A 14,842-nucleotide genomic window follows, 5' to 3' on the forward strand; every position below is an offset into this window, starting at 1 on the left:
ATTAAGATTTATAAAAAAAAGTTAATTATTTAATTACAGGATAATGAAAGCCAAACAGTTGTTTATTTTGAACGAACAGTTATTGAATAGTTCTAAACTATTAGAAAAAAAAAAAAAAAAAACATCAAAATATCTATAGTTCGTGCCAAATTGAGGGTCAATTTTTTGATAATTAAAAAAAAAAACGAACAAAAAAAATTTTTGATAGAACAATGAAGAACAGTTAACGAACAGTTGATAAAGCCAAAAAAAAGTGCAAAAAATTAATTTCCCCCCGCCAATTTAAGAGAGCCAATTTAATTCTTAGTTCTTCATAACAGAACAAATCGGTCCATAAATTAACGCTACAAAATGACCCAACATACTTTTCAGCATCTTGAGATGATAATGTGACATAACTTGGATTTTCATGTACAGGAGGTAGTTGGAGTAAATCTCCGAAAACAACAACATGTTTACCTCCGAACCAATCATCGACATCAAAAATTTCTACTAGTCTTAAATGTATATATATCAGAGTAATATTTGAGACCATTGATATCTCATCAATGATAAACAGCGTTGTGTTTTGTAACTGATCACGTAATGCTTTTAACACATTGTCAGATAATTGCGTATGAGATGGTGTGAAACCATGTGCGACAGGCAATTGAAATACTCGATGTATAGTCAATCCAGTAATATTGAAAGCAGCAATACCAGTAGGGGCTGTTACAACTGTTTCTTGATTCAATTCTTCTCTAATCCAACGTTTTATTACATTAATTAGAAAACTTTTTCCTGTACCAGCTTCTCCGCTTACATACAATCTTAATTTTGTATTATCAGATAATACATTATTTTTAATTTTTTCAAAAACTTTTATTTGATCAGAGTTCATGTTATTAATCATATCAGCTAGAGTAAAATTATTATTATCATGTTTTTGTGCAACATCATTAATTTCTTTAGCGATTATATGTACTTCTGCAGCATCACAGTTTGATGACTTTTTCTGTGAATCATCATTATTATCATCGTCATTATTACATTTATTTTCAATCAATTTTTTTATGTATTCTAAACCTTTTTTAAATTCTTCATTATATTCATGATAATCATTAGCTTGTTGAAGCATATACTGCTGATGAGTAAATGACTCTGTGTAAGTTTTAAATCCATTTTTAAGCTCATTTGTATTACGCCATGGTTGAAATAATAACAATGAGTAGAAATAATCCTCTGGCCGATTTGCAATATTATATCTAAAATGATTAATTAAATAACCTCGTAGCCGTTTTTTCAAAAATAATCCTGGACGTATTTCATAATACTCATTAAGATTATTTTTTGGTTCTGTCTTAGTTGTATCGTACCATTTAGCAAACTTATACAAGCACAAATTTTCTAAATCTTTAGGACGATTAGGATAATAATCATCAATTAATGAAGGACAAAATATCTCGGTTGATTCGGGATCATTACGTTCTAATTCTTCAATTTCTTCTTTGGTTTTTAACTTTCTATTTCTTATCATTCGGATATTTAACCATTTAATAATAGTTTCTGAATCTGTACCATGTAGAGAAATGCCCAACAAAGTATCAGCAGCTTCTAGAGCTCCGACTTCTCTGTGAGTTAAACTACGAAACGCAATCTTCCACAAAAGCTGAGGTAAAGTTTTCGTTGAGTTAATTTCATTAATTGTTTCTGATGATTTCGTTGGCTCTCTTTTCGTAACATATTTTGTGACATATTGTGTCAGTATCGTAGATTTTTCTCCGATAAATTGAATATCCATATTTCCTTCCCCGACAGATAAAACTGATGGATTGTAATCATTAAAATTAACTTCGTTTTCATTACGAGGAAGATCATACAGTCGGCTTTTACTTTTTAAGTTTCTACGCCCGGCTATTGAAGTAGCAGTATCACGAAGTACAAAGTTTTCAGAAACAGGCCGTGGAAATCCGAATCGACAAGCTTTACTTACTTTACCTGACTTTGGTTTTTTTGTTCGTAAGCAGTAACTATTGTGATTGTGTTGTTGATGTGTAGTTACGCGTCTGTAAAGTGTTGGTGATATTTTTTTATCTGGTAACTTATAAGTTACGTATTTCATGATAAATTCAACAACTTCTTCATTGGTGTTAATAATACCCATTATTGGAGCACCTTCTATCCAAAGTATTAAATGAAAATGTTGAATTCCTCTACCTTGATATTCTCGGCGCCAAAAGTAATGGCTAAGTGGACCGAGAGGTTGGCTATCTGATTTAATGAATTCAAGAACAGCTTGAAATTTATTGTCAATAAATCTTGAAACTGATACTGGGTCAGCTGCAATTACTTCACTTGCAGATAGTTTATCAAAGTGTGGAGTATTAATTTCCTTTATATACTCAATTAAATCATCCCAAAGCCATTCAGCAGGACTGACAGTAAAAACCATGTTGCAGGTCCATAATGACGTGTCATACATGCCAAATTGTTTCTAGGCTTACTCCAAAATTGTTCTGAATTTCGAAGTCGAGCAAACAGAGTTGTTAAATTTGCTTCTAACTGACCATCTTTGAGATATTTCAAATAACTTTGCGCTGTATATCTTTCACGAGCATTTGTAACATTCAGTGTATGATAAACACCTGCACCAAGTTGACGAATGTTAGCGTCATTTAATAAAAAGAATAAATATTGCTGATTTAGACGAAAACGTGAATCAGCTGATTTTAATTTTGCTTTAATATATTCGAAAGCAGTTATACGTACTTCTCTTTCTTCACATTGACCGTTTTTACCATAAGGATATAAATCTGGAAGTAACATTGTAAGTCTAATGTTTTCAATCGATTATCTAATGCTTTTTCATTAATTTTTAACATTTGATACATATTTGTTGAAGTATCATTCTTCCTTTTATCATGAAGAGGATATATAGTGTATTGTGCATATTGAGAACTCTCTGGATTTAATATTTGAGTAATCATAGCTTGATGTTGAGGTGTTTTATTTTTATTCTCTTGAATATCAATTTTATCAGCACTCTCTTTGTCTTTTGTTGATAATGATAATTGACTGTAAGTATGATCACTAGAATTCATACTTTTGTTTCTGACAGCTGATATTTTACTGTAGATATGGTATTTAATAATACTATGATTCTCTCAGCTCAGTCTTTTATTTTCTCTATTATCTGACTTATTACTTAACTCTTCAACATTTTGATTATCAAGAATCTCTTCTTTACCGGCGGTGTTATTTTTTCCTTGTTCCATACTGATAGGATTATTATCATCATCATTATTTTTTTCACCGTTTATTGTATTTATTAACAGATTCGGTAGAATCTGGCGCCAAGTTCCATTCAAAAATTCCGTTGTAAATGGAGCGCCAGACTACCGACTGTATTTACTGTAAGCATCACGTTTTTTAGAGGTTGCAAATTTATTTTTAATTCTACGGTCCTTTTTTTCCTTAAATTTGTATTATAACGGTAGTTCATACTTTATTTTCCTGATAGTAATTGATTATATCCAATTATAACAATTAATCTGCTTAATATTATTAAATTTAATCAGCACAAACTATAGCAACGCAAAAATTTCGATCCTGACTTTTTTTCGATGGGCAAAGTGATCTGCCACAGACTAAATAATTCGAGAATGCATAGTAATCCTCCGATAGATGGGAAACTACAGTTAAAAAAAGATATTTCGCAGCTTGGATCTACACTCGCCAGGGTGCACTGGAATTCTTTCTACATAAACTGTAGATTCAACGGGATAGCTCACTAAAGTTAGCACCCCAGAGTTTTTTTTATTAATTTTTGATTTTTTTTTATCACGTCGTTAGCTCGTCGTTTGTTCTTTATTGTTTAATATCAACATTTGTTAGTTCTCCATTTATTCATTTTAAAGAAAATTTATTAATAATGTATTTTTAAGTCAGCCCCCCTATCGCATTTTCTAATATTTTGGTAGCAATTTGGGTCATTAAACCTCTATTTTTGATTGTTCATGTATATTAAACATTTGTTTCTACTTTACATTGTTTATTTGTTGTTTAATCAACATTTGTAATTAGCTGAATGTATGTATTCTAAATATTCGCACTGCGCATGCGTCATTTTTACATATATAGACTTTTAGCGCGGTCTTTTGAAAATTATAGTGACAAGCACATCTAATAAAAACTTTCTAAATAAAACTTTTTATAAAATTATTAAAAACTACACGTTGCCTTTTCGTCCTGTAATATCTACTATAATGAAATACAACAATAATATACTTACTCTAATCACTGTCATTATAATTTTCAAAAGACCGCGCTAAAAGTCTAAACGTAATGTTGACGCATGCGCAGTGCAAATATTTTGAATACAAATATTCAGCTAATTAAAAATTTTACTTAAACAACAAATAAACACTGTGAAGTAGGAAAACCCTTGCGACTTTCAAATCATTCTGAAATCAGTCTGAAAAAATTCTGGAAACATTATGGAATCATGATGGTTCCAGAGTGTTTCCAGAGTGGTTTTGTGCCTATTTTCCAGCATGAAACCAGAGTGCACCCAGATTAAAGCCAGAGTGGAATCAAAGTGAACTCAGAATAAAATTAAAGTGGAACCAGAGTGAACCCAGACTAAAGCCAGAGTAGAATCAAATTGAACTCAGAATGAAACTAAAGTGAAACCAAAGTGAACCCGGACTAAAGCCAGAGTGGAATCAGATTGGACTCAGAATGTAATTAAAGTGGAACCAGAGTGGAATCAAAGTGAATCCAGAATGAAACCGAAGTGGAACCAGAGTGATACCAGAATGGAACCAGATTAGAATCAAAGTGAATTTTACATAAAATCAAGATGGCTTCAAAGTGGAATCAACATGAAATTAAAATGAAATCAGAGTAAAATAATAATCAAATCAGAATTCATTCAGATTTAAACTAGCGTGAAGTCAACGTGAAATTTGCATGAGTCACAATGGAGTTATTAAAAATTAGATTAAACTGTCAGTAAATTTAGAATAAGTTCGGATAAAATCGAAATTAATTAAGATAAAACTACAGCAAAACTAAAGTCAGATCCGATAAAACTTCATAGGGATCTGAATGTGGAAATAATTTAATATAAATAATAAATTACCTTCATTGGAAAAAATTAATCAATTATTAATATACTTCTTAATGTTTTTTCCATCTTTATTATATAAATGTACATAATAAGATGTTACATAGTGGAGAACGTATCCTTTTATAATTTCAATGATATATATTAATATATTAATCAACATTAACAGTTTGTTTATTTAGTCACATCTCTATTTAAAAATGTTGATTAAAGAGTATTAAATATTAATTCTTCTCAATCAGTTTTTATAATCAAAGTTGGTATTCATCTCATCTTTGACAAATTTAGAGATTTCTCCTAATCTTACGTACACTAAAACTATTTTAATAAAAACTTTATTATATCAATTATGAGTTGATCAGCATCGAAAATTGTATTTAAAATCTAAAATAGAAAATATAAAATTCCTATCATATAGAACGTAAGTTTCAGAAAATTGTAAATGTCTATATACACTAGTCACAAAAATTAAGGGATATAAAAAAAATTCCAAATTTTTTGGTGATTTTCAGCGAGCTGTAACTCCGAGGAAAATGATCGCACAGAAAAAAAAAAAAAGCAAATTGTAGCTCCAAGTGTCTAGTTTTTAGATATGACCATGAAAATTTTTTGTCATCGTCAGGTCTGGAGAAATCCTCAGAAAACTACTGAAAAAAAATTTTTCGAAATTTTTTTTCGTCTTAAAAAAGGTCTACGGGCTTCAAAAAAATTTTTTCGATTGTTTCGTTTAAAAGCTCTGTTAGTAAATTTAATACCCTTTAATTTGACGTAATCAAAAAGCCTGTACGATAATTTGCCGCGGAGTTATCGTCAATCAAAGCGAAAAAGTTTTTTTTGACTTTGGAAATCAATAACTCTGGAAATAATGACCGTATAGGAAATCGAAGGAAGGTTTTGAAAACTACACAATATTCTCTATAAGAGAACGTAAACCGCTTTTGAAGAAAAAATTTTTTTTGAATTGAAAACTCGGACTGAAAAAAAGACAAAAATTCGCATAATTAAGGATATTTGGATAACTTGGTATAACTTTGGATAAAATGGATGAACGAAGGATGTCGTTGGTAATTTTTAACTTCAAAGTGTCCCCTAAAATCCCTAAGAAATTCAAAGCGCTGCGATTTTTTGTTCATAGTGCCCAGAAGCCTCAAATTCTGTGTTTTCGCAAAAATCACCATTATGAGCAATTTTGTGATTTTTATTCATTTTTCCATTGAAAAAAATTTTTTTCAAAATTCTTTATTTTTCGATCAAAGAGATTGATTTTTCAAGAAATTTGAAAAAAAAAAAAAAAAATTTTCAATTTTTTCGAAAATTTTTTTCGAAATTTTTTTTATCAAAAATTTTTTTTTAATTTTTTTTTATCGTCTTCAGAATGCTTCACTATTGTAAAAAAAAATTAACTCAATTTTTTCTGTCCGCTACAACTGCCTTAGTTTTAAATCTCATTTTAAAAATTCAATAAAAACAAATTGATATACCCCCCGCGGAGTTCGGCTTTTCCTCACACAAAACTTGAATTTTACGTTTTCTTTTTAGCCTAAATTCCTTACGTGAATTTTATGTAAGCTTTTCTTTGATAAGCACCTTTTGATATGCCTCGTCGACATTTAGCTGCCACAGATGTGGCTCGCATTGTTACCCTCCTTCAAGAGGGCTACAGTCAGGTGGAAGTAGCAGCTTCTATGGGAGTGAGCCAGTCCGTTATCAGTCGGGCCTATGTCCGATTTAACGCGACTCAAAGTTACGATCGTCGTCCGGGTCAAGATAGACTACGAATCACTACCGAGCGTGATGATCGAGCTATCATTCGAGATGCTCGTCGAAACCCTACTGCGCATGCCCACACGATCGCTCATTAATTTCGCAATCGTCGACAACGTCCTCCCCAACAACACATATCGGCATCGACGGTTCGAAATCGCTTTCGAGAGCAAGGACTACGCGCTAGACGCGCAAATCGCGTGCCTATGCTCACTCCACGACATCGCCGAGCCCGATTGGCCTATGCTCATGATCATCACCATTGGGGTCGTAGACAGTGGACCAGTGTATTATGGACTGACGAATCTCGATTTTGTCTTCATGGCAGCGATAGACGATCTCTCGTTTGGCGCCGTCGTAGAGAACGAGATCGGGATAGTTTTACGAGACCAGTTACAGCTTTCAATGGTGGATCAGTCATGGTGTGGGCAGGCGTGTCCTTCAATACCAGAACCCCGTTGGTCATCGTTCGTGGGACGTTGACTGCCGATAGGTACGTCGACGAAATTCTGGAGCCACACGTCCTGCCTATGCGCACACGCATGGGGGCAAGACGGTTCATTTTGATGCAGGATAATGCTCGTCCTCACACTGCAGTTCGTACGCGAACTTTTCTCCGCGCCAACAACGTAACAACGCTTAATCATCCAGCGATGAGTCCTGATTTGAACCCAATTGAGCATATTTGGGACATGCTTGGGCGTCGATTGCGGTGAGACTATCCGCAACTGCACAATCTTCATCAGTTGACTCAAGCGTTGTTACGTTGTTGGCAAGGAATTTCGCAACGTGATATTCGACGATGCATCAACATGCAAGAGCGTTTACGAGCTGTGATTCGGAACAGAGGTGGCAATACACGGTACTGAGCAGTTACTGCCGTGCGTACAGAGGTCATTTGGCAGCTGCAAACAGACAAACACGCAGACAAAGACACACACACACACACACACACACACACACACACACACACACACACACGCGTGTGTGTGAGAAGCGTAAATCCGACCGAGCAACCTCCACGTGGTACGCTTTGAGTAACGCTAATGCCGGCGGTAAAACAACAGTCGAAAAAAATTGAGAAAATTTCGAAAAAAATTGAAATTTTTTTTTTTTTCAAATTTCTTGAAAAATCAATCTCTTTGATCGAAAAAATAAAGAATTTTGAAAAAAAAATTTTTTTTCAATGGAAAAATGAATAAAAATCACAAAATTGCTCATAATGGTGATTTTTGCGAAAACACAGAATTTGAAGCTTCTGGGCACTATGAACAAAAAATCGCAGCGCTTTGAATTTCTTAGGGATTTTAGGGGACACTTTGAAGTTAAAAAATTACCAACGACATCCTTCGTTCATCCATTTTATCCAAAGTTATACCAAGTTATCCAAATATCCTTAATTATGCGAATTTTTGTCTTTTTTTCAGTCCGAGTTTTCAATTCAAAAAAAATTTTTTCTTCAAAAGCGGTTTACGTTCTCTTATAGAGAATATTGTGTAGTTTTCAAAACCTTCCTTCGATTTCCTATACGGTCATTATTTCCAGAGTTATTGATTTCCAAAGTCAAAAAAACTTTTTGCTTTGATTGACGATAACTCCGCGGCAAATTATCGTACAGGCTTTTGATTACGTCAAATTAAAGGGTATTAAATTTACTAACAGAGCTTTTAAACGAAACAATCGAAAAAATTTTTTTGAAGCCCGTAGACCTTTTTTAAGACGAAAAAAATTTCGAAAAATTTTTTTTCAGTAGTTTTCTTAGGATTTCTCCAGACCTGACGATGACAAAAAATTTTCATGGTCATATCTAAAAACTAGACACTTGGAGCTACAATTTGCTTTTTTTTTTTTTTCTGTGCGATCATTTTCCTCGGAGTTACAGCTCGCTGAAAATCACCAAAAAATTTGGAATTTTTTTTATATCCCTTAATTTTTGTGACTAGTGTATAATATATCTGGTGAAGAAAATAAAGTCATGCGTAATATATGTCGGTAAAAATGTATGCTTCAATTTTTCTCCTAAATTCTCTTAAAAAAATTACATATCAATCATGACATAGTTTTTACTACAGCTGTTTTTTAAAATGCTTTTCGTACATGAACCTATTCACTATATGTATACAGTCTATAATTGTGCATTGAAAATCACAGGAAAAAAATATACAACTTGAAAAAAATTAATTTTCCAATGACTTTTATTTAAAGTAAAAATAAATTTGTCGTAATATTTCAAAGTTCACTTTCATTGTTACTTTACTTTCAAATTTTATGGTTTAAAGAAGTCAAAAATTAATGATGACCAATGTAGTAGCATTTCGTTCGTCGGTTTCCAGTGAAAAAATGAAATTCAAGAATTAGTAGGTCCAATAATTATAAACAAAATGAAACGATCAGAATATTATAACGATATTACACAATTTTATTTAGTTACCAAACTTGACAATGTTTCGATTTAGATATCCAAATTAATTATCACGTCAATTTCTATGAACTTGTACGTCAAGTAGTATCGTATACACGATGAAAAAAATTTTTGTCTGATCATATATGATTATACATGAGGTTTGGAATGATCAAACATATATGATCAAAACATCTTGCGATAATACTCTTGGGACCTTAAAAGTTTTTTTTTTAGACTGGCAATACGATTGTTTTGACACTGACATACAGCCTGTCAATAATTACCGAAAAATTTATTGGACAGTGACTATTTTCTAATTTTTTTAATAATGACATAATTTTTTTGTAATTTTATTGTACTTTGCGAATTTTATCAAATTTAATAAGTTCTTAAACTTTACAAAAATCTATTGAATTCCGGAATTTGATGAAATTGCAAAAATTTTTATAAAAACCAGTACTTTCTGTTGTTAAAAGTCTAATAAATTTATGTCTTTCAATATTAATGCTGGTGACTTGGACGAGTGAGCAGCGTTCCAGACGGCTTCCAGCTAAAAAGATTTGAGTTCGAGCCCTCCATACGCCTGCGATTTTTTTATTTAATATTGTCATGAATTGATTATCCTAATATTGAAACGAACCATTACCGTACTATTCCATTTCTCTATGTATTTATGAAATGAATTTGTTATTCTCGAAAGCATTTTTTTATCAGACATATATGAGTAAAAATAATTATATATGATCATATATAATAATGCATAAGTAAATCTGATTATATATGATTAGACGTGGCCAATATATATATATATTGGGGTGGGTCAAAAAAATCAACTATTTTTTTTTTACAATTAATACGTAAAAATGGGTTACTAGGCACCTTAAAAAAATTCTCACCAAATATGAACTCTTAATTTTAATAGGAAGATCCTCCGCGTCGCAGTTTTTCATTTTTTTCTCAGTCCAATAGAAAAAAATTCATTCCTCATCATTAATTGGTCGTACAGAAAAACTTTTTTTAAGAATTTTGTAGGAAATTTAATGCTCGACAAAAAAGGTATCTTATGTTTTTTCCGTAAACCTCACCATTTCACTAATATTGAAGATTTAAGATTGATTATTTTAAGTCAAATGTCACTTTTGTTTATGAATTTTATAACTCGACAAGAAATGGCTATTATTGAATGGGCAATAGAAATTTTTGTAGCAAATTAACTGCTCTATAAAAATGGTATATTATGTTTTGGCGATTAAATTAATCGTTCAAAAGATATTCATCATCAAACTTTCATGTATATCGATTTTAAGAGTTTTTGATTAAATAATCGAAAAATTTCATTTTAATCTATCAGTTTTGAGAAAATTTACATGAAAAAATTTTTTTTTTCATCAACTGAGAAACTTCCAAATGTTTTTCAAGCTTTTTTTTATGTGTGAGTATTTTTATCTACATTTAAAAAAATAAATTGTACATTATTTATCGCTTAGTTAATCATTTATCAATAAAAAAAGCAAAGTTTTCATTATAAATATATTATGATTTCAGTTTTAGAGAAAAAAATGTCCAATTAGTTATAAGAAAGTTTTTATTTCGATTTTCAACTGAGCTATTTATTTTCAAACAATTTTTTGTTGCAAGTAGGGTAGTTTTTTCGATGCTCTTTCACATCTTGCAATAAAAATTGAAATTGCTCTTCGTCTTTCGTTAAGCATTGGTTATATTCACTTACTAATGCGACACCTCGCTCTGCCACATCATTAACAACTTTCAATTGTGTGAAAAATTCTTTATTTTCATTATAACTCTCATCAGTAGACCATAAATCAATATTTTTGTCAAGAAAATCATACGGCAGATCAAAGATCTCAAAAGTTTTAATGACTTCTTAGAAACAAAGTCACTTATATTTTTTGCTGAATTAAATGTAAATTTTTTCTATCAATAATAAATCTTCTTGCTTTAGAATCTGTACCCTCGCGAGTCTTAACAGCTTCGACAATATTCTTCTTTATGTTTAATGGAACGGTATCATCAAAAAGTGATAAAATAGCAAGTCCATCACTTAAGTACCATAAATGTGAAGTCATTTTTTCACAAGTAGCCAAGGAAATTAAAGAATTAATTTTACTGTACTCAATTAAATTTTTCATAAACTCTAAGTCGTGATTAGCAGCAGAAGTCGCAGAAGTTGATGAAAACCAAGCTTTTACATACACCATAACTATGAAAATACAAAATTGTCAAAGACCATCCAATTCTTTCTTAGAAAGGTCAAATTCATCTCTAAAAATAAAAATTTTTAGGCAATAAATTGCCTTTGCCATCCATCTTGCATGATGAACTGCACCAGGACGCTTGAAGAAAACTTGCTCTCGTGGCATTTCTCCCAGAAAAATTAATGACAATTCCAATATTTCTTTATAGTCATCTCGGGGTTGTGATAACTACCAAAAGTAATCAATTATTCGTAAAAAATCAAAAATTATCCTCTACACTTAAAATTGTATTTAAATAATACCTGTAAGTATCGCTTAATAAATGAAGATAGATTATTTTTTTTCATTCGTAATAATATTAGCAACAATACTATCTTCAACACCAGATTTATACTTCGTTTTATCGAATGTGTCCCAAAATTTTTTGAATCTGCCAAATATTGGAACATTTGGTCCGGATGATACTGGCCAATAGACTTCGAATGCACTCCTTAAAATGATCTCATAAATATGATGGCGACATGGTAACCAAATTAATTCTTTTCCTAAGGCCTTTTCAATTTCTTTACATGTACCATGATGGATTCCTGTATAGTAAAAATAGATAATTACACTTTAAGTTCTGTATTTAATAAAAATTGTAACGCATATTTAAAATCTATAAATAAATAAAGAATTATAACTAATGGGCACGTGTCGAAAATTTAATTAATGTATGAAAACAATTCAACTAGAACGATGAAAATAAAATTTTCTTTTAAATATTTTATCATTGATTAGTTACCCGTATTAACCGCAGTCGTGTCAAAACACATCGCCTTGATGTAACTAATAATACCCCATTGATTTAACGTTGACAAGATGGTTGCTGTTTGATTTTCTGCCGATCCACTATTCATTTTTGGAACTCCAAGTAACTGCTCAGTACCAAAAGCAGTCAAAATAATCGGTAATCGATCCACAAATTTCGATTCAGAATTGTCATTCAGTATTTTCCCATCCCAATGCACGACATATTTATCATGAGCTTTGAAGTTATCTTTTAGTCCTATAGCAATGTCTTTTCGTAAGAGCATGCGAGTTCGTTGAATTGTTCGATAACTAAGAGTTGTATCTTCTACATTAACACCAACACTTGATAGAACTGGAGCAATAATGAACATCGCATTTCTATTACTAACATTAGCTCTGTCGAGTGCTGAGATAAGCTCTGGAGTTAGAATATTTATTTTTGCTCGTGTTGTCGGTATTTGAGGCACATACTCTAAATCTGAACCGAAATTTGTAGCTTGACTTAATGTAAGGGTTGAAGATGACTCTGATTCCTCACTTCGAACAATCTCATGGCTGGTTGAGGGTTGATTCAAATCTAAAATACGCGTTGTTATTTAATTAATGGAAGCAAAAATATGGAACTCATTCATTTTGACATCAAATAAGGAACACAAAGAGTTTTTATTTATCATCTACGAACATATTGACATTTATGATATAATTAATTAGAAAAACAATAATATACTTTATTATTCATAATTTATAATCAATTTAATTTATTTTCAATTCTGATTAAAATTTATAATAATTAAATGTTGTAAATACTCACGACTTTCATCTACTTCCATCGTATTCATAGTACTGTTTAATTTATTTAGGTTATTTGAAAGAATTTCTTTCCGGGTATCACTTTTTTGATTTGAATATATTTGAATATATTTGAATATATTTGAATATAGTTCACGAATATCATTATCAAGCAGTTTTATTGATTTATGATCTACAATATCAAATAATACTTTGATTTCATTCTGAAATATTATTACATTTTTGTTTTGGGCTGATGATTTTTTTCGCACAAAAGATTTTTGAAATTTCAACCATCGGTTATGATAGCGAAGAATTTTTTGTATTACATTAGTTGATCCACTAGTCGGAATCTGGTTGTTTTTCCATTGTTCAATAACGTGATCAGTTGCATTTTTAGCACTTTGTTTGATAGAACATTTTAACACTTTGAGCTGATAAAAAAAAAAACACTCATAACCTCTTTCACTGTTGGCAACTTACGTTCTGAAATTTTTTGCATGGGTTTTCCGATCAAATGAATTTCCTCATACATATTTTCGATAAATATATAAATTTATGTAGTGACCGCAAAATTTGTAAATATTTAATCGTTTTATCACATATACATGATCATAACTTGTGGAAACAGTAGAAATGCTGTAGAAAATGTAAACAAATAAAAACAATATAACTATAAAGAAAAATGTAGGTGGCGCTAGTTCACAAGGGAAACAGAGTAAATAGAATACAAAACAAAAATTCTCTACAGAAGAAATTTTCCCAAGGACAATATACAGCTGTAGTGGAAAAATTTTTAAGACGTTTTGAAGACGTTATAAAAAAACAACATGATCGTGATTTCTAATGATGAAAAATAAAAAGTTTGGAATTATTGAATAAAAATTTTGAAAACAAAATTCAAATAATACTTACATTAAAGACAAAAATGAAATTTTCTCAAAACTGATAGATTAAATTGAAATTTTTCGATTATTTAATCAAAAACTCTTAAAATCGATATACATGAAAGTTTGATGATGAATATCTTTTGAACGATTAATTTAATCGCCAAAACATAATATACCATTTTTATAGAGCAGTTAATTTGCTACAAAAATTTCTATTGCCCATTCAATAATAGCCATTTCTTGTCGAGTTATAAAATTCATAAACAAAAGTGACATTTGACTTAAAATAATCAATCTTAAATCTTCAATATTAGTGAAATGGTGAGGTTTACGGAAAAAACATAAGATACCTTTTTTGTAGAGCATTAAATTTCCTACAAAATTCTTAAAAAAAGTTTTTCTGTACGACCAATTAATGATGAGGAATGAATTTTTTTCTATTGGACTGAGAAAAAAATGAAAAACTGCGACGCGGAGGATCTTCCTATTAAAATTAAGAGTTCATATTTGGTGAGAATTTTTTTAAGGTGCCGAGTAACCCATTTTTACGTATTAATTGTAAAAAAAAAAATAGTTGATTTTTTTGACCCACCTTATATATATATATATATATATATATATATATATATATATATATATATATATATATATATATATATATATATATTAGGGTGATTCAAAAAAAAAGAATATTTTTTTTTTCGTTTGGTACTCTGAAAAATAGGTTCCTAGACACCTCTAAGAAAGCCTCTCCAAGCATGAGTTCTTAATTGTAGTGGGAAGGTCCTCCTTCTTACAGTTTTCTATTTTTTCTTATTATCAGATAGAAAAATTTATATCTCGCTTCCAACTACTTGAAAAAATATCTTGTTCCTTAGAT

At 30.7% G+C, this 14,842-nt stretch overlaps 1 protein-coding gene across 1 annotated transcript; it reads right to left on the minus strand.

Annotated features, from left to right (window-relative positions):
- Positions 1-11,274: 11,274 nt before the first annotated feature.
- Positions 11,275-13,168, minus strand: LOC141535589 (uncharacterized). The gene is made up of 4 exons (XM_074255543.1): positions 13,095-13,168; positions 12,276-12,860; positions 11,794-12,078; positions 11,275-11,719 (listed from the first exon to the last, which is right to left on the minus strand). The coding sequence occupies exons 1-3, from the start codon at positions 13,120-13,122 to the stop codon at positions 11,825-11,827; spliced, it is 867 nt and encodes a 288-aa protein (XP_074111644.1). The 5' UTR covers positions 13,123-13,168; the 3' UTR covers positions 11,275-11,719; positions 11,794-11,824.
- Between the last annotated feature and the right edge of the window lie 1,674 nt (positions 13,169-14,842).

This window comes from Cotesia typhae, unplaced genomic scaffold, assembly GCF_013202065.1.
Source record: "Cotesia typhae breed Kobodo isofemale line unplaced genomic scaffold, CoteBio_Ctyphae scaffold_141, whole genome shotgun sequence".
Lineage (NCBI taxonomy): Eukaryota > Metazoa > Arthropoda > Insecta > Hymenoptera > Braconidae > Cotesia > Cotesia typhae.